This window comes from Dermacentor andersoni, chromosome 9, assembly GCF_023375885.2.
Source record: "Dermacentor andersoni chromosome 9, qqDerAnde1_hic_scaffold, whole genome shotgun sequence".
Taxonomy (NCBI): domain Eukaryota; kingdom Metazoa; phylum Arthropoda; class Arachnida; order Ixodida; family Ixodidae; genus Dermacentor; species Dermacentor andersoni.
The window spans coordinates 75,593,249-75,613,571 of NC_092822.1; the positions used below are offsets into that span (position 1 = coordinate 75,593,249).

Consider the following 20,323-nt stretch of genomic DNA (forward strand, 5'->3'; position numbering starts at 1 on the left):
CTGCCATTTGGGAGGAACCAATAAAGAAATTTGGAGCAGACGGCTGGTTTTGATGCTCCCCGTTACTAGCCTTTGCTTTCCCTATTGTTGGTACTGGTCTGTACTACTGCGTCTCCGTAGCTGCTGCGGTGCACACTTCTTTACCACATAGTGAACGGAGTGACTCATTTGTGTTAGACCTGGCCACCGCACACCTTTTGCGCATGGGACTAAAACATAGTACACCGCGTACTGGGAGCACAGAAGTGCACGAATAATATATGATTTGACTTAACTTTATATTCATGACTTGTAATATGTGATAGTTATTCCATAGAAAACATCACAGATCAAGAACAACTGCACTGCAAAATGTATGGAGTGGAGACTTCTATGACCTTGCTACTTGCATAGCTTCTGCAGTGTTGCCTGCTACCTGTATGAAACAGAGTGTATGTTAATTCAACCCTGATGGGACCGTCAAAATTCGCTCAATTATCCATCAGGTTTAATTAAACAAATTCCAGAAAAAGTACTGAAACACCCCCCCAAATTGATTGCACCCCTGCTTTCTGAATTAATTCTCAGGTTTTACATGCCGCAACCACAATTTGATCATGAGGCACAACGCATTGGGGGACTCCGGATTAATTTTGACCACCAGGGAATTTTTAACGTGCCCCCAATGCGTGCGACACGCTCTTTCGCATTTTGCTCCCATGAAATGCGGCCACCGCAGCCAGGATTTGATTATGCGACCTCATATAACACCATAGCCGCTCAGCCACTACGGCAAGTGTTGCGTACTTTGGACAGATAGAAAGCACTCCCGCTTTCTTGTGTCCAAAGTAGAAAACTAACACAGAATCGACATTAAAGCTCCTAAACAGAATAGAAATCTGACGCACATCCGATGTTTTAACAAGGAAAATGGGCAGGGCCCTTGACGGCCGGTTTTCTAAATTCAGCTTTGCTTCACAGCTTTGTAGGTGAGCTTCGCCTCAATGCAGCTGCGTTGTGCGGTAAAGCATACAAACGTTGCAAAAGTGGTTTTGGTTTCTTATCTGATTGGACCGTCCAAGCAATTTCCGGCGATATTTTCCTGTAAAAGAAAATGCCCACATTATATATGTGGGTAAATGCCGTAATCTGACATTGTGAGATACCATTGTTGCTTAAATGTCTTCTCAGGGCAGGCCAAAAATAGCCGTTCTCGAAGCAGGTTGACGTGTGTCCAACGTATTCACTGCTTTCTAAGCTCTGCGGAGACATGCTTCCACTAAAGGCCATCTGGTCAAGTCGAAATTATCCGACAAAGGCCTGTTTTAGGATCGAGATAACAAAAGTTTGGGACCATATAAATGCATAGGCACCAGCCAGGACTTCTGGTCAGGATCAAGTTAACTGGATTCGAATTAATGGAAGTCTACTTTACTTCGTCTATGTTTGTTTCCAATGTTTTAGCACACCTACGAAGACAGGAGGGTTGATACACCAAAGTAAGAAAATTTCAAGCAAAGTTGCTCGCTGTGGTTAACACGCTGAAAAAAAAAAGTCTTCCATCAGTGCCTCAAGAGTCAGCATGGCCGTTGTCATTATTGTTGAGTTTCTTAGGGGAGACTGCCATCAAGGTGCTGAAAGCTACTATATTTCTTGCCTGCATTCTGCATACTTTTTGACGAGACCTTTACTCACCGAAGGCAACCTATCGTTGCGTTCGGTGAGTAAAGGTCTAGCACACGAAATGTCAAATACAAACATAAAATGAACACAGAAATTGCAAAAAAAGAGTGCACAAAGTAAAAAAGAAAAACTGTTAGTAAATCTGCAGAAGCATTTTATACGAGTATGATCCACATGGGTGCTGCGTGCGCAGTTGTGCTCATCATGATTAGGCATAAAGCACAGAAGCACTGATGAATATAATATTTCAAATATGTTGCATGCGTAATAAAACACTTCCAATTGGACCTGTGCTGCAAGTTTTAATAATATGTGTAAAATGTTTTGATGAAACAAGTTCAAAGTCAGACAGTTGGGTGCTTGCTCTAGGTGTCAGTATGTCATCATTTAGCGGGTTCACTTCTTTCATAGTTTTTTTGTTTTACGATGTTTTTCATCTGGCACATTTTTCATGTGGCTGAAAGGTGCTTTCCAAATATTCTAGACATAAAATAGTTGTTCTTGTAACCGATGTTCTTGTAGGCAGCTCTCGCATGGAATATACATTCTGGTAACGTTATAAATCTCGCTGAATAATGGAAAGATTATCAATTCATTCTGCCGTGGTATGCTCTCTATGATTTTGAAGGTGAGAGAAATGTGGGGAAACTGAGTTTTCAATGGATAGAATTGATTGGTGCCTAAGGGGGATAAGGGGAGGAATGGAACATATAACCACTGGAAGAGCTTCGTCGGTGAGTGATGGTGCCTTGCCGTCCCTGTTTGCAGGGAATCCCGGAAGGTTAACCCCCTGGAGGTGGCTGCCAAAGCTAGGGAGAAGCACAAGTCACCATCATCGTCATCATCAACCTACGGCGATGGTGAGCCGAAGCCCAAAAAACCGGCGAAGCTCTCGGCACTTGACGAGATCATGCAGGAGCAGGAGAAGAAGCGGGAGAAGACCAACCGCCGTGCCTACTGGATCACCCGTGTGAGTTGGGCCATAAAACAAAATTCATCTATACTCGTGGACACCTTTCTGTGGCTATGAAAGGAAAGGTATGGGCGCATGGCTGCTGCTCATGTGTTACCGCGCCAAGTAGTCCGGCAGTGTGGACAGTGCTTTTGGTTGCTCGGAACAGACGCTGAATCGACACAGACTCTACGTGCAACGGTTTTGCGGTTGCCCAGGTGCAGAAAGGAAAAGCTGCAAAGTACTTGTCATAAAAACTGTCAGCAATGGCACTGACTCTGCCTTTTGGTCCTCGCGGTTGGCTTCGAAGCTCGGAAAGCATGGCGCATTGCATAATGCTTTCTTTCTTTCTTTCTTTATTGATTTATTTAAGACAATGAACAGATTGTCTTAGGGGACACGGCTAAAGGCAAACATTTGACTGACTAGGCCGTGCCACCCATACATGCTAGGTTCTGAAAGTCAGCTTCGCCGCAGTACAGAAATGTTACGCGGTGAAGCATACGCGAAAGTAGTGTGGTGAAGCATAACAAGCGTGGGAAGAGGCAACTGTCGCAGTAAACAGTATGTATTCCTTCATTATACACGCATGAACCCGTCATCTCCTGTCACAGTATGAGTACTGATAAGCCTAATAAGTGTACTGGCAAGCCTTCATAGCTTTTTCAAATGTGCCTGCGGCGAGTTTAGCCCTTAAGTGCAGTAAAAAAAAAAAAAGACTTGCATTCATTTTTTCCGACTGCCTGATTTTTTTGAAGTTTTCGCGGCCCCTAGGGAGTCTGAAAAATTGGACCTTGACTGTACAACTGACCGAGAGAATGCTTCAAATGGTCCGTGAGTTTAACTCACGGAAAAAGGAGGACAAGAACAGAAAGAACCTACACATTGAGGAATGAACGGGAAAGGAAGTGTGCCGCCACTTCTTTGAAAGAGCTTGAGCCCAACAAACAAAATGTTGGCTGAGTCCGAGATTCAGGTGTCAAAACACCCATGTACTTTTATTTAGGTGCACTTTAAAGAACCCCAGGTGGTCAAAATTTTCGTAGTTTCCCATTACAGCGGGCCTCATAATCAGATCGTGGTTTTGGCACCTAAAGGCCCATAATTTTTTATTATAACCTTCTTTTTTTAGATGTAGATGTCTCTAATACAAACCAAAAACTCTTTAAAGCAGTGAAACTTAATGCTGAGGCATTGTGTGCGGGCTGAGAGTATATCAGGACAGTTGAGGTTACCAGCTGTTCAGAGAGAATCTCACTTATGACGAAGTTTGGGTCTCGCACCAATGAGCTTGCTATCAGTCGATAGAAATAGCTAATCTTACGAAAATATTTGCTTCATTATGCATCTGTTTTTTATTTGTGTTTGGGAATGTTCAACAATAGGTGTTATCATTTTTTTCTAAGATATTTTTTCCGCTGTGCATTTTACTAGCCGCTTCCTTCTGTTTTCTTTTTGAATAATATAAACACTACTCCTTACTATTCAAACTGGAGCAAGTCATTTTTTATTTTTTAACATGCTTACCAGAGATTGAAACCATTGGGCGACATGGTGTCGGCCCACCTTGACATAAAACAAATTTCTGTGTCACTCAGGGAATTTGGAAATGTCATCTTGGTAGACACCCTGCATAGTAAGTTTCCCGCACAGTACTCGCACACATCTACCCCCAACTGTCATGAAAACTTACGCTATCTCCCACTCTATCGTTAATGTATAAAGAAGTGAACGGGTGCACACTTGAATATATGCACACTATGTGCACACAATAATTGATGCACTGCAGTGATAGCGCACGAATGTTCGAAGTTGAATGTTTTGTGACGGTCCACAGTAAGCGAGTTACTAGGAATAATACATCTTTGGGGGCTACAAAGTATTACAATCTACAAAACAGCTACGTTTTAAGCCTTGTGTGCAGCAAGAACAAATCTTTCGAAACTGAAAACACCCACGAGTGATTAAGCAGGAAATAATCGGATAGTGACCGCACCAAGGAAAGTCGGAAACGTGACATGCTGTTGCTTCAAAATATTTGCCAAATAAAGAACGAAGAGCAAAACACTAATCCTGGTCCTATTCATGAGCGGTAAGTTTGGATAGCTTGGAATACATATTTAGCCCTACGTTTAGAAGAGGCACCATATACGCTGCTCCCACCATTTGGACATTGTTTAATCAGCTATGAAAGTACTCATGCATGTTCTCTGAAGCTTTGGCGAAAGCTAAGTGTCGTCTGCTCAGTCACCGTCTGCAATAACTCCTGAAGCAGAGGTTTGCTAAGCTACACCATAATAATACACGTCCATTGTAAACACAGAGGCAACAGAGGCAGTGAGGCAAGCAATGGATGTGTCACTAGGTGATCAAACATGGCAGAGCCCACAGGATTGCCTCAAAAAGGGTCAATAGGTGTGATCCACAGACACATTGAGAGCTGGGAGTTAAAAGGCTATGTCAGCTGCATAAAGGAATACGAAATCCAGGTATTCTGGCTGCCCAACTTAGAACATTGTTCATAGTAAAGGGATGAGCGATGAGGACATTAAGTAGACATTAACCCCTTCCGTACCACACTGACGAAATTCCGCGACACTGACAATTCTGACAAGAAATGCTGAAATGATATTTAAAGACCGCAGTTGCCAACATGTCTTACTTCTTCCACCAGAATACGCTAGCACTTGCTGCTCACAATGCCCATGGATTGTGTGCAGCCTTCTGTTAGAAACACGTCAAAGCACTGAGACTAAACCAGATCATCCATGGCACAGAAAAGTTTAAGAGATTTTGTAGGGTATTGTATATGCTTAAACAGAACAGATTCCTATTATTCAGTTCAAGTGGAGGGATTCATCTGGCTTAGTAATAATTCAAGATGCCAGTGGGAGGTTAGATTTTTTCTAGTGGTTGCCATGCATTGACTATCGCAGTCACCATAATGGCCTATGGTTAGGTTATCTACAATGGCTAGATGCTGAATATTTGCTGATAGCACGACAACGTCGATTCATCATTGTTCATATAATGCAAAGCTGCCACCCACCAGACTACAGTGGAGTGTTGCATAGAGGCCGAGCATTATATTTTCTAACAATACATTTCTTTTATCATTCATGTCACCCTTTGTGACTGTCCTGGTTCCTGCTGTACACCATCAATAATGGGTTGGTCAGTTGGCACTATACAAAATAAGAAAAGAAAAATAGAAAGTGAAATGGATTGTATGAAGTATGGGTCCTTCTCCGTATCCTTGAAATGAAGTTGCTGAAAACTGCGAAGAAAAAAAAAATATTTCACGCTGCCATCTGCTTGGTTAGTTCAAGCGGTAAAGTGAGGGCGAGGATGGGGTGTTGTTCAGGCGGTGTAGTTTGTTTCTGAAGGTAGCTGATGTAGGGTACACTCTTAGGGTTCTACTAGAGATCGCAGTTTCTTTCTTTCTTTCTCACTTGAAACTCCTTCCACCTCACACATTCCTCTGCAGGACTTATTTGGATATTAGACAGCTTTAGCTTGTCCGTATTTGTAATTATCGTTCATGGACTGCTGGACTACCAGGAGCACAAACATGAGCAGCTGGGTCAGTGGCATCATCTTGTGGCGCAGAGTTTAACCAGACTGCACACAAAGTTGTTATTGCAGTAACAGACCGTATTCTGCTTATCTGCTGGTGTAACGCATTGCCAGCGATTCAGTTGACAAACTGCAATCTATTTCATCTGTGTTATATTTCTTTGACAACAACCACTCATGTAGCACAAAAAAGTTTCATGTGTCGGACAAAGCCTCGCGAGATGTTGCTACCAGCGTTGTTATTGTCGTCCACATTTACCACAACACGGCATTTCTCTGAAGCATGCACAAACTAACTCTCGGTTTAATGTTATCTGCTTTATCGCAGGACATTGTTGTGAAAGTGATGGCCAAGAAGCTGGGTGAGAAGTACTACAAGAAGAAGGGCGTCGTAGAGGTGAGTGATGACATGCCGGTGAGAAGCATAAATCGCTCAGTCCACGCGTCGATTTTAGGATTTTTTTTGCAGAATGGCATTTCACGCTGAAGGAGCACCGAAGGTAGATGGCAAATTAAGCTAAAGCCAGAGAGACTCGGGCGATGCTGGCGGGATCTCGCAAGGCTCACCCAGTGGTGCTGGTAGAACTTGTGGTTTCTATGCGCAGCCCATAAAAGGAAGGTCTCCCCCTCTCCCCAACAAGCATGCTGGTCTGCCCAGCCAATGCGAAGCTTCACGCACAGGCAGCTGCCTTACGGCATGAGGATTGCGAGAGCTTTCAGATACCTGCATATCTTTAAGTTCACTGCCATAGTAATTCATTTCATTTTTATAGAAAGAGGGTTGATGCATTGTTTGTATCTGTTGGGCTTTGAAAACAAAGAAAAGGAAACGTGCAACGCCTAACATATCAGGGTGCGAGTCCGCTCAAATAATGTGCTCACTAATGGCATAACATAATTAATTGATGTAAAACTTGGCTTGGGCTTCGTTTGATATGTTCTCTTTTGATGCACCTTGGCTGCTTGGTGGCAGATGAATTCTAAACTGCTTTGCAAGTCCTACATGGAAAGTAACTCACAAATTTCAGCGTTCGCTTATGCTAGAATGAAACGTTTTAGAAGCTGATGCCTTCCTCGACTTGCACAATCGACGGACAGTACATTTTTAACACATGCCCTTCGTGTGAGGCTTCCTCCAGAATAAGAAAGAAAAAAAGTGCTTCATTCAGTACAAGTGCTACATTCATGATGGGTCTACATTGATGGGCTTATGCATCAGGGCCATTGGAAGTAGAAATTTTATTTTATTGCAAAACATTTTTTGCCTAATACCAGGCAATTTGCGGTATGCATGTTCCTGTCTCATTGTTATGGGCCTCTTCATTAAAAAAAAAATAATAATGTATATGATGGTGGGATCGGAGCACCAGTGTGATGTGTCTCGTATGCGTAAATAAATGTTCTGCAAGTCGTTGAGCGAGTGTTCGCTTGGTGCACACGCACTGTGTCATGCAGTGCTGCACATAAGTGCCCCAGTCAATGGATAAAGCTGCCCAAAACTGAACTTCAGTACAGAAAATTTAAGAGACAGTCTTTAACAAGATTTGATGCTGTGAATACGGCAGAAAAATATCCTTAAAGGGACACTAAACTGAACCAATAAATCAATTTAGACTAATGAAGCATTGTTTGAAAACCCTGCAGGCAGTCATTTCAAGAAATAGTTTGATTATTAAATGAGAAAATGAAGGTCCAAGGTCCGAAATCCCAGCGCCCGTACGTCAGCGTGACGTCAGGGATTCCAAAGTATCTTTCCGAATTGGGCCGCGTTGGCTGAATAAAGGTTCCCGAAACTTGCCATGTTTAATATTTGGTTCCTTTAGAGCTCAATGTAGTCAATCTGTACCGCTATATACAATTAGAAGGCCCTAGAAGATGCCATCGAAATCCAAGACGTCACAGCCCCCAGGTGTGGGAACTTAAGTAGGTGTCGCCACCCGTAATTCGTTCTTGTGCTTTTTCTGGCTTACAAAACGTCTTATCTTTGCAAGAGTGGTGTTTTTAGTGTTGTAGAACGGTAATTTACTGATGCAGAAGAAATCATTTTTCACTTTAGTGTCCCTTTAATAACTAAATGTATTGGCTCCGGTGGCCCTGGAGTAAGATAAGAAACCCGCAGCTTTTTTCTTATCAATCAGCGACATTATAGCATCAGCTTTGACTTTTCGACCTAACTAAAATTTACCCACGGTTATCTGCATTGCTGAAGGCAAACGAATAATTTGTACTCTGATAACTGTAGCAGTTTAGACATAATAGAACACATATGCCATATTTATTCGAATATAACGCGAGGTTTCTTTTCCCCAATTCTGTGAGGCTGATAGAATCAGTTACTATATCAGTATTGGAGCATAAGAGCTGCATTTGCGATGATCCAGGTTTTAGACAGCAGCACAAATTCTAGCAACTAATAAGCCTTGGCAGGTGAGGCAGTACCGTATTTTTGCACTTATAGCCCTCACCGACAATTTGAAGAATTTAACTGTAAAGACAGGTGTTATGTATAAACTTTGCCTTGAGGCGTGACTTCACGACTGCATGAATTCCTTATGGCGTATCTTCACGGCAGCATGGTGCACACTGCGGTAAAGCCACACCCTAAGGTGATATCATGCTGCCATATAGTCACACCTTAAGGCAAAATTTGCATATAACCAATACTGATTATTCAAGCCTTCCAATTATTCAGTATTTCAGGCAGCCCTGCCAAGTGTGAATAATTTGTCGGCTACTCTATATTGCCTTGTATTAGTGTGCATACGCAAGTTCTTTTTCTTGGGTCTTTTAAGTTGCCTCCTTATCAAGACGATAAATTTTCACTCGAACTCCAAACGTATATGATCTTTCATGTTCTACTAATGTTACTTGAAATCTTGCGTCTTATGCTGTGCCTTTGAAAACAGCGGCGAGCCTTGGATTTATACCTCACAGAAATTGGTCTTTTTGGAAAGCTTCAACCATGGTTCACTTCATGATATAAAAAGGGCTGAACGTTTTGCCATTGTGTCGCCTGTAAACTTCATCAGGTTTACATGCACATTTTTTTAGTTTCCTTTTTTTCCACTCTACTCTGGAATCTTTTAATCCCCATTGCCTTTTCGATGCAGAAAAACATGTCAGTGATCATGTGCATGCCTGCAAAAAAATATGTGATTTCCAATAAAGAGCTTCTCTCTCCCTCCTTCCTACATGTGCTGCATGAGGGAGACTGGCAGCTATCAACAGCACTTGGTTGCAAGTGTGAATCTGTACTACATTCTTTCCATGCCACGTTCGTATGGTGGCCAGCCATCATTTATTCCCAAGTCTATTGAACTGCTCAAGCATGAGGAATAGGAGCAATCCTGTTATGAACTGCAGTGTTGCATATTGCAGTTTTGCTACTTTGTTGTGCAGTCAATAATGCCCATTCTTTAACCTGATTAGGTTTCTTTGGGGACATGGCACACTTTTTCATATGATGTCTGTATCAACCTCTTTAATGCCAACTTGTGCCACTGGGTATAGGCCATTGGTTATGCACAATTGGGCATGTAACAGCAGGTATGAACATTCTTGGCCAATCTGCCAGATTACAACGAAGGCGCCAAATAAAACAACAGACGTATGAAGGAGACACGAGACAACCACGTAAGCGCCTACGAGGTTGTCTCGTGTCTCCTTCGTACGTCCATTGTTTTATTTGGTGCCTTCGTTGTAATCATGCATAACCAACTCGCCCACCAGCACGTGCTCAGCAATCTACCAGAATGAGTATGTGCAACTTGGCAGGTGCCTGGATAGACGAGCAGAACAATAGACAATAAGTGAAGCAGTCAGTTTTAGAGAAGTGATAAAGCTCGTACCAGAAAAAGCTATGTGTGGAGGTAGAAGTGAGCGGAACAGAATGGGGTATGCATTGGGTGAGGAGCACCCAATGCTGTATACAGTGAAACCAATTTATAATGATACCAGTTTTAACAATACATTGGTTATAATAATGAGAAGCTGCTGCACTGTCAACTTTTGTATGTTTTCTATGATGAAATAACCCACTTAATGCAATGCCTCTATGCCGGATAATCGGTTGTAACGATGAAGCCTGCCTGCTGGGTGTCCATGCTAAAAGGTAACGAAATGTGAAATTCCTGAAAAAAAGAAAAATTGGAGGACGCTTAAGCTTCGCCTTCGAGGGTGGAATGCGATAGCGTTCCCGTCGACCCGCCAAGGGGTGTAAGACAATGCGCTACAGTGCAGCGATCACTTACGAGGCGCCCTGCATCGGACTGCACCCACCAATCACGGCGTGAGCGTCGAGAAATGCAGCGTTCGGCGCGGCAACGAAACGTGTGCCTGAGCAAGCAGAACGAACCAAAGAACTCGGTGTTTCGGAGGGAGAAACGATCTACGCGAGCCAAACGTCGTGATCGGCACAGACGACCGGCCCGCGACGCTCCTCGCACTGGTCCCTGCACGGCCGCGAGAAGCGGGCGAGTGGCGCGCCACCTGTCGGGGCAGCGCCATACATTGCGAGGAGGGGGTCTTCTGTGTTTTCTGCAAGAGGGCTCTGCGTGTGCAGTAAGCGCAGAGGAAATGTAACGGAAACGTACTTTGCTATGCGTTTAACTGCGAGTTCTGTAATTTACATGCTCATAGTTACTGATATACACCGCAGTATAACTTTCTACGGCATGTTTCTAAGCCAACACCGCATTCACTAGAGGCGCTTTTGTCCCGCTTTGAACTATCAAACTCATGACTGAGTGGTAGCGTCTCCATCTCACACTCTGGAGACCCTGGTTCGATTCCCACCCAGCCCATCTTGCAAGTTGTTTTTATTTATGAATTGCCTTCCGGGATTTTTCGCTCATGGCCAAAGCCGCCGACGACACGGCTTTTCTGCAACTTGAGCTCCTTAACGCTGTCGCGTTAAAAGGAGCAATTCCAGCCACTGCATGATAGCCGCCACGCCAACAGCCACTGCACACTCATTTTTCAGCCTTTATCGTATCACCAGCCTCGTGCACCTCTCTCCCATCGCCTTTTCAGTCTCCGAACACGAATGGGCTGTGCCCATTGCTTTATGCCGCGCCACTATTTGAAACACGAATGGACTGCGCCAACTGCGCTGACAGCGCTGTGCTGCCCCCAGATTGCTCACTGGCCCCTCATTCGGCACAGTTCTGCCAACAGATGAAGTAACTCGTACTCCTCTTTGTTGGTTGCGTCAAAGTCGTTCCTGGTTTTTCGTGGTTTTTCAGCCTCATTGACTCTCCCCCGAAATGGAAGACGGCTGATCCACCTGCTGTTCATTGGCAATGCACAATGTTGCTGGTGAAAAGAAACGCTTGCTATAGATTTGTAAACAAAGTGCTTCTAATGGATGAGGCGATCGTCACGGACGTGCTTGCATTGGATAGCGACAGCGGCAACGATGATGCGATATGGCAGGCTGCCTCAACGTTGTCCTCATAGGAGGCCCTGCAGATGATTCAGTCCATCCTGGGTTTTCATGAGGGACCTTGCGCTGCACTATGTGGAGCAGCTGGATGCCTTGGAGATGGATGTCGGCAAACTTCGCGTAAAGCAAGGCTGACGGACATGGGGTTTTCTCGTGCAAGCCACTGAGAAGTACATGGCGAGATGCTTGTGGCAATCTTGCCCCGGCGTTTCTTCTGGATTTCTCAAGCTGGCAGGCTGCCGTGGCAACCGCCTCACATATTTTATAAAGCCCACCAAAGGGATGCATCGGCAAGCTCGCATGTCATTTGCCGTCCGTGATCCCTCTGTGCAGTTCTTAAAGCAGTGCCATTCTTGAATGCTGACAGCCACGGCATGTTACACGTGATCAGAGCATGCAGGAAGCAGAGTTAAATGGTTAAACGAGTGAATACAATCAGCAGCTGGATGGAGGAAGGTGACAGGGAGGGGCGCTGGCCTCCCCACCATTATGGTTTCCTCTCAACAACTCTGCCATCCCCCTATTTTGATTTTTTTCACTCAACCCGGTTATAACAATTATCAGTTATAACATTGGAGTTTTCGTGGCACTTGAATATTATTATAAGTGGATTCAACTGTACAAAGAAGTGAACAAGATGTCGCTAACAGAAAATTGAAGAGATTGGATGTGCAGAAGTGAAGAATTTGGCATTATGCTGTGTCGCCACATTGCTTTAGTGCTAATCGCATTAATGTCAACGTTCATCTTGAAATGTGTTCTGCCTTAATGTCCTTTTAGTTGCCTCCTTACAGACCTCAGAATACCTAATAGAATATTGTTACGTGCAATGCAAGCAGAATGCTATTTACAAAGGCCTATTTACAACACTTGTGCAAGTGCGACCTAGATGGTGATCGACTAACACTGAGCACAGGCTTGTCATCCTTGTCCTCCTCATTGCTGCCTTTCTGAGGAGGCCTTCATTTATTGTTCTGTATGAATATATTCGCATCTTAGTGCATGAAAATTACACACCCAGTTTTCTTTCTTTCTCCTTTACATTACCAGGACGTGCAGGACCGGTATGTGGCTACGGTTCGAATGCTGGACAGCAATGATGTGCTGCGGCTGGACCAGAGTCACTTGGAGACTGTCATCCCCAACATTGGGCGCCGAGTCAAGGTGAGGTGCTGCAGTTAGTGCGCCGAATGTTGCATAAGCAAAGGAGGCAGTCTTTAGTAGCACTTTCGGCTAAGTCACTGACTCGTCTGCGTTGATATGTTGAACAGAGGCAGCATTTCATTGTTGCATTTCATTCAATACAGTCAAACTCAGTCGTAATAAAGTTGCATGCAACCAAAAAGTACCTTTGATAAATCTGATACAGTTGTCGACCGGTAATTCGGACTCGACGGAGATCGCCAAAGTGTGCCAACTATTGGGAGTCCGAAATAATGGATTTACCCCAAAATAATTGGCTTTATTCCACGAGTGGCCAAAAGAGGTGTGCCACATTCTCGGATTGTCCACTTCCTGAAATACAGTTGAACCTCGTTCATTAGTTTACGAAATAAATGCGAGAAGAAAGTACTAACCAGAAAAACATACGGTCTAAGGTGACAAAACCTGACAGACTCAACTGTAGTTGACATCAATGTAATTCGAAGCGTTGCGCAAATCATTGCACCACGAGATGCCTATGCGCGGTGAGCTGGTGGTGCCCGAAATGCACATTGTCGTTGTTGTGCCTTCGGCAAGCTTATGTTTGTTTGTGCTCCTTGAATTTGGCCTCAGTCAGCAGCTTCTTCGAGAGGGGCATTTTGGCAGGAAGTCTTGACATGTCCACTGGGCGTGAATCATTGTGGCACAAGATGTCAATGCGCACAGAGCTGGTGGGATCCAAATGACGAAAGATCTATGTTATTGTTTTCTGGGTAAATAGTGTTTTAAGATGGCAACTGGAAGCCGAAATGAAGTCGAGCTGGTGGGGGACGCTGGAATATGATGACTATGATGTCATCAGAGCGAATTATGGCATTCACTTCGCACCACCTGCAGCAGAGAACAGCAGCTTGTTTGTGATATCGCCTCTTAAAGTGTGCACTATGCTTCTAACGGCGCTAGCATTGCGTGCTTTGAAACAGATAGGTAAAGGGGCCTATCGCAATGGTGTTGGCGGCAATAGCTGTGAATGTGGCATGCGACGACCCATGCGGAGATTTGCTGGTACTGGAATGGGAAACCGAATGTGCGCCGGTGTTTTCACGAGAGACGGGCAGGCAAGTACTGCGGGAAAGCTGCTGCTGCGGGTAGCTACTGTTTCCGATCGTGTGCACCCCACCCCTTTTCTTGTTTTGTTGGAATCTAGAGGCAGGAAAATGTATCATATAATCACACTTTGGCGATGTAAACCATTACCTTGAATCACAAATGAAATTTTCGCTCAACATAGTATACCAAATGTTTCACCTTTTTCTGTTTTGAAGTAGTTGTTTTCCCGGGAAACAACCTGGTAGCAATGCATGACCAGGTGAACCAAAATTCAGCGGAACCACAAAAATTATCAGCGGCTCAGTGAATTCCGGACTGCATCTCATAATTGTTTCTTGGATATTGCAGGTTGTCAATGGTGCCTACCGGGGTCAGGAAGCTACTCTGCTTGAAGTGGACCAGGCAGGCTTCTGTGCAAAACTTCGCCTCGACTCTGGACTCATCAGCGGCCGCGTTCTTGAGAAAGTTCCATACGAAGACTTCTCCAAACTTCACGTGCCATCATGACATCTGTGAAAGCAAGAACGCATGTTTGTTTCCAGTTCTCAGAATTTTTGCGAAACGCCCATCTTCTCTCTATCACCCTTTACAATACTGTGTGCCGCAGTGAACTTTGGTTATTTTAACTGTGGTTAAGTGTCATTGGTAAAAGTGTGAGTGGCAGGAGCCGTGGGCTGATGTTCTCCACAGAAAGTTTCACTTGGTGGAAATGGCATCACCATTTTGCTTACTAGCCCAGTTTTCTTCTTTTTTTGGGGGGGCTGGGCAATGGAGGTAAATAAATAAGTACAAGATTACTGCAATATCTCGTGTTGCATATACAGTCGATGTCTGATTGTTCGGACTCCCAAGGGGCCGCGAAAACGTCCAAAAAAATCAATGCTTGCCTTTTACTGCCCTAAGGGCACAAATTGTCGCAGGCACGACCAAAAATGTAGTGAAGGATTATTGTTATTATTGTTATTATTATTATTATTACTATTATTGTTATTATTATTATTATTACTATTATTGTTATTATTATTATTAGGCATATCGCTGCTCGTGCAGTGACAGGAGATGGCAGGTGTACAGATGCATAATTAAGAAATACGCTCTGTATCCCTGTATTGAGGCAAAGCGGACTTTTGGGAAGTAGCAACATGCAATGCGTTGTGCTTCTCGAGCTTCGAAGCCACTGGCGAGGAAGATAAAGGCAGAGACGGTGCCCTTGCTGACAGTGGGGAATTCTTTCAATCAAAGCACGGCACTGAACTGCAAGAAGCTTAATAGCGAACGTCGAAGCAGCTAGGCATAGCCTTACCGCGGTGGTGTCTATGGCTGCCAGTGGATCTGCGTGCGAGAGCGGGTTCGAGGTAGTGGGACAATCAAAATGGCAGCGGTTATGGCTTTGATTAAGGCCGTTTTGGACTGCGGTCACGGCAAAAAATCTGAAAAGTCGAACGCCAGAGATTCTTACGTCTGAAATTTCAGAAATTCTTATACATTGATTCTATGGGGTACGGACGTGGGCGTGGTGGTGCCGTGTAGCCATCCGAATTATCTGAAATGTTCGAAAAAAATCGGGTGCCCAGAAAATGAGTCATTCACTGTAGCCACTAAATTAAGAGTGAAGCACTAAATGAAAATCCTTCAGCTCATATGTCTTTTTCTCACATTTTTTGTAAGGGTGTGCGAATATCAAACTTTTTCATAGGTGTCAAATACGAATATCTAGCTTCGAATATCAAATAATGAAAGACAGATGCTTTTATAACTAATAAAGTTTTATTTCACCATATATTTATGCTGAAAACAATGTACTATTAGAACAGAACGTGAGATTGCACAAGAAATATCAATACATAGCTGCACAACAGTTGTTGTTGTGATAGACTACTGACTAGATTTTCATATCATGAATGTATCACACACAAAATATCACAGTTTAAAACAAGTGGCAACAAACATTAAAAGTTGGTATGCAGAAAGATGAGTTGTTCCACGTGGTCAGAAAGCAGGCTTTTTGGCCGACACAACTTCCCCTGCCCCATGAAACGCTCTTTCACTTGGGACCAAGGTGGCTGGTATTGCCAAGTATTTAAGGCAAAGCTTGGCCAGACTGGGATACCTGAAGGAGCCCACAGTCTGCCACCAGCCACGTAGATCACCGTTTTTTCTTAATAATGCCTCCTTGGAATAAGCAGCAATTTCCCATTCCCATGAAGAAAGTGTTATTTTTCCCGCTTGACTACTTGCCAGATCATCAAAAGCAGCCTAAACATCACAGGAGGGCTGCACAGGCAGTTTTGGCTCTTGCTTTCTAGCTTCTTGGTTAGTCATGTCCACAATAGGACATAAGGCCAGATCTTGAAGCACCAGCTCTTTTAACCACATCATATTCTTAATAAAGGAAAAACAACACATGCACCCAGATGTAGCTAATTGCTCCTAATTACTTCTGTCCACCTTGTGGGTTTCTGCAGAACTATTACATCACATCATCTTCTGTTTGTTGGTTTTGAATATATTGTCAACTTGAAACGTGGGTCCAAAGATACGGCCAAGCATGCTTCCTTGTCCCGTGCATGCAAGGGGAATCTTGCTTTGATGGGACTAGCCAGTTCTCTAGGGAATTAAGTGATGCTGCTGAAGTTGCTGAGACAGTTAAGCATTCCAAATATAATTGGTACTTGAGCAGAAAGTGACGGATTTCCTTCTGCACTAGCAATCGCAGTAGCATCATAAAATGGCTTCACTACTTGACATATTCAGAGGGCTCCTTCTATTCTGCCATTAAATTCGAAGCAAGTGCCTCTCACATCCCCCCCCCTCCCGCAAGCAAGGCCAAATTATCGGCAAAGTGGAGGGGGGGGGACGCTATCCTGAAGCAGCACCAAAATTCAAAGTGGCGACAACAATATTTTCCCGCCAGAAAAAAAAAATGCGGTGGGCACCGATTTCAAATTATATTTAACGTAAACTTTATTAAGCCAAAGATTCGTTAGTACTGTTCACCACTCTCAAAACCATCGAAAGATTCCTCCAAGTTGGTCGAAAAAAATAAGTTCACAGCATTCCGCTTGAAGTCCACGGTCAAACGTATAGCACTAACGGGAGTTCTGATACAAGTCAAGCGCATCTGCAGTGCATGGCTACCGACAGTGAACAGTGAACCGCGGTTCGGCCATGCTCGCATTGCAGCTGGCGCCACCGCAAATATCACATTTTTCTTCTTCGTGTGATATTATTGCGAGGAGAGAGTATAGTGGCAACCACGGTGACAGCATTGCTGCTTGGAGCGTCGACGGTTCATTCTAAAGCGCCCTCTGCAAGCATCTGCCTAGCGATGATATCAGTGGCGAGCGATCAGCGGCGATGGAATGGCGTAGAAATTTGAAATTAGGAGTAAAGTTGGGGGACGGGGCTCTTGCACGGGTGGGGGCACTTGCTCGGAATTTTATGGTAGTGAGCTTTAGGCCATCAGTGCTGTTGTTCAATGTAGCTAGCTCAACAGTGACTATTGAACTAGCATCAAGTATTGGCTGTTCCGTCTGATTTCCACACCTTGCAGTAGACGAAGGGGGAACCTTGCCTATACCTTTTTGGCATTCCTCTAGCCGCTTTTGTGCCAACAAGCTGTGCTTATGATGACCAACAATGTGCCTAGCCTTCTTGCACAAACGACCAATAGACGGTGCACAGGATATTGTGTCATTGATAGCAAGCTGCAGTGTGAGTGAAGCACAAACGCTCAGTCCACGGTAGCCTCCTGACCGTGACATCGATTTACGTCCATTATCAGTCACGATGTACTTTTGGCACTCATCGGGTATCTCCCATTCAGTGCACATCTCGTCAGACAATCCTGCTATGTTCCCGGTGCTGTGGCTGGCAGCCGTGTGATAAGTGTTCAGCATGAGTCGTCTCATTTGAAAAATTGTGGTCAAAAGATGGCAAGTGAAGCCCACGTAACTTTCATTGGCCCGTGATGTCCACATGTCGCAGGTAAAAACAACAGCTGTTATTACTGCTTCAAAAGCACTGCTGATTTCGGCTTTCGCCTTCTTCCGTGTGTCGTCGTGCAAACGTGCATGAAAGTGCAGTGAGCAATGTTAGGGGGAAGTTCAGAACAGCCTGAGGCATAAGTTTTTTTAAACCCGCTGTCTTCAACACTGTAAGGCTGTAAATGAAGCGCTACCATGGCAGCCACCTTGTTATGTAGAGTTTGAGTCTTCTTTTCTCTTCTTTTCTGACACCAGCTCAGTGCGGCGCACAAGGTCATTTATTGCTGACTCATCTTTCCGGTGCACACCTGCAGCAATCTTCCGGTACTCCTTAACAGCAGCCAAATGCTGCTTCAGACGGTCGGCAAGCGTAGCTGTCATGCCTGTCGGCATTTTAAGTTTTGCGCTGCATGTCATGCACTGCGCTGTCAATGACGTTGCCTTCACAAATCATTTCCAAATAGCACTTTTTTTCTCTTCGTTTCGACGTGGTCTCCAGATTGTTCCTCCATTTCAGGGAGGGCCTGCCGTAATCCTCTTCTGCTGCCGTGGCACGTGTCAGCAAAAATACACAAAATCGGGTCCTTGTATCACAGGTGGGCCACAAAGAAAGTCAAAAGATTGCATCCGATTGACGCAACACACAAAAAAGCCTACGAGGCCACCATGCAGCTATGTCAATGTCGATGAGCCTGGCAAGGCTCATCGACCCATGGTGTGGTGTTGTGTGGTGTCGTGTGTACATGGTACACCATGGTACACACCACATACACCGTGGTAGCCACCATACAGCAACGAAAGCGACTGCAGTGCCCGCACTCAAGTGCAGTCGCCGGGGTCACTCACAGGCCGAAAAAAATAAATTGTTGGCTTATTCAGTAAGGTTCGCATAATCGAATGTCTCCAAATATTATGACATCCGAAATTTTTCATGTACACAATTTTTGAAGCAAGTGCAAATATAACAAATTTCATATTCAAGTAAAATTTGAGATATTTGAATTTTCGCACTGCCCCAATTTTTTTCCAATCCGTATGAATGAGGTTCCACCGTAATACAAGCATATTTACCATTGCTGCAATTGGTCATTGCAGCCTGCTCCTGCTGATTTATATAGAAAAACATTAACAGCGTTCAGTGATCACACTGGTTGTAAGAAATGCCAGAATATACAGCATAGTACATAAAAGGTTAGGCCAGACTCAGCCATGCATGCTTTGGAAAACCTAGTGGTTGAAAGATTTTCCTAGCCTACACTTATTGTGTCAGTGGCAAGGAATGACCCCCTTCATTGCCTAATGCAAGAGAAACAAATCCTGCACTTTTAGGGTAACTTGGAGCTTTCATCTTTCACATGCCATTTCCAGGCAACTTGGAACTTTCGCATCAGCCCATCAACTCCTAGGAGATTCATATAAGGTGCTGTCTACCCATCAGAAAATGCAACGAAGAAGGCTATGGGCATTATAGATCTTTTCTGACTTATAGCTTGTACCATATGGGTCACTCTTCCTTTCACTGTACAACCACGTATTAAGCAGCCACTTAAAAACTGGCTGCCTATTTAGGTGATAAATGAGCACAATTTTTGTTTCACCTATGAAAAAGTCAGTGCTCTGGCCCTGGCCTGTGCCATCGCAGTTACCTTCTACTCGTGGGCATTTATTTACGGTTACTGTGTTATTTGGTCCTATGAGATCGTTTAGCATGCAAAAATAAAAAATAAGATTGGAGACTTGTGTGACCTCACAGAATCAATCACAACCCAATTTTTAGTAAAGCTGTATCTTTCTCGTAGTTGCGATAAAAATTTCAGTTGCCTGTAATTAAATCACACTTTAAACTGTTGCCCCTGTTTGACTCGTTCATTTGAAATCTTACTAGCCTATAATGTCTTCAGACATTGGGTGAAGAAATTTTAGAAATCCGATAGCCAGGATTTGATCCTGCACCCTAGGGCTTCGTGGTGCAATGCCAAAGCCACTACGCCATCACGGTGAGTACATTTTATTTACAAGAACACTGGCCATAACAGGGTATCTAACCAGAACTTAACCAAAAAAGGGGGAAAAAACATTGTTTTTGCGTGAACTGAGACTGAGTCAAAATATGATGTTTTTCACTCCAGAGTGAGTCCGAAAGAAAAAAAAAAAGACTATTTTCGTTCAGGCTGGCCAGATGTAATAACCCTATAATGGTGACGGTTAATCATTTTCTCGTAGCAGAAATAACAATATATAAAAAAAATATGTAGTAGGAAAATGAAAAGAAACGACATCACAGGGTCAGAAATCAACAACGCACAGTACTATACATCCATAACATATAAAAGCAAAGGCAAGTCGCACCACATTGTGTTTGTAAACAAAGTCACAAACAAAGTAACTCAAGTGGCTGCGATGTAGACTGTGATGAGTATGTGAACAGATGAGGAATTGTAGAGTTAAAAT

General features: G+C 43.9%; 1 protein-coding gene across 2 annotated transcripts in view; it reads left to right on the forward strand.

Annotated features, from left to right (window-relative positions):
• Nucleotides 1–19,721, forward strand: part of kin17 (kin17 DNA and RNA binding protein) — a 39,512-nt gene extending 19,791 nt beyond the window's left edge. For both annotated transcript variants that reach the window (XM_050176163.2, XM_050176161.2), the window contains exons 8-11: nucleotides 2,431–2,632; nucleotides 6,519–6,587; nucleotides 12,684–12,797; nucleotides 14,235–19,721. In XM_050176163.2, the coding sequence (XP_050032120.1) occupies nucleotides 2,431–2,632; nucleotides 6,519–6,587; nucleotides 12,684–12,797; nucleotides 14,235–14,393 (544 nt within the window). In that variant the 3' untranslated portion in view covers nucleotides 14,394–19,721. The remainder of the gene's footprint in view (nucleotides 1–2,430; nucleotides 2,633–6,518; nucleotides 6,588–12,683; nucleotides 12,798–14,234) is intronic.
• The last annotated feature ends 602 nt before the right edge of the window (nucleotides 19,722–20,323 follow it).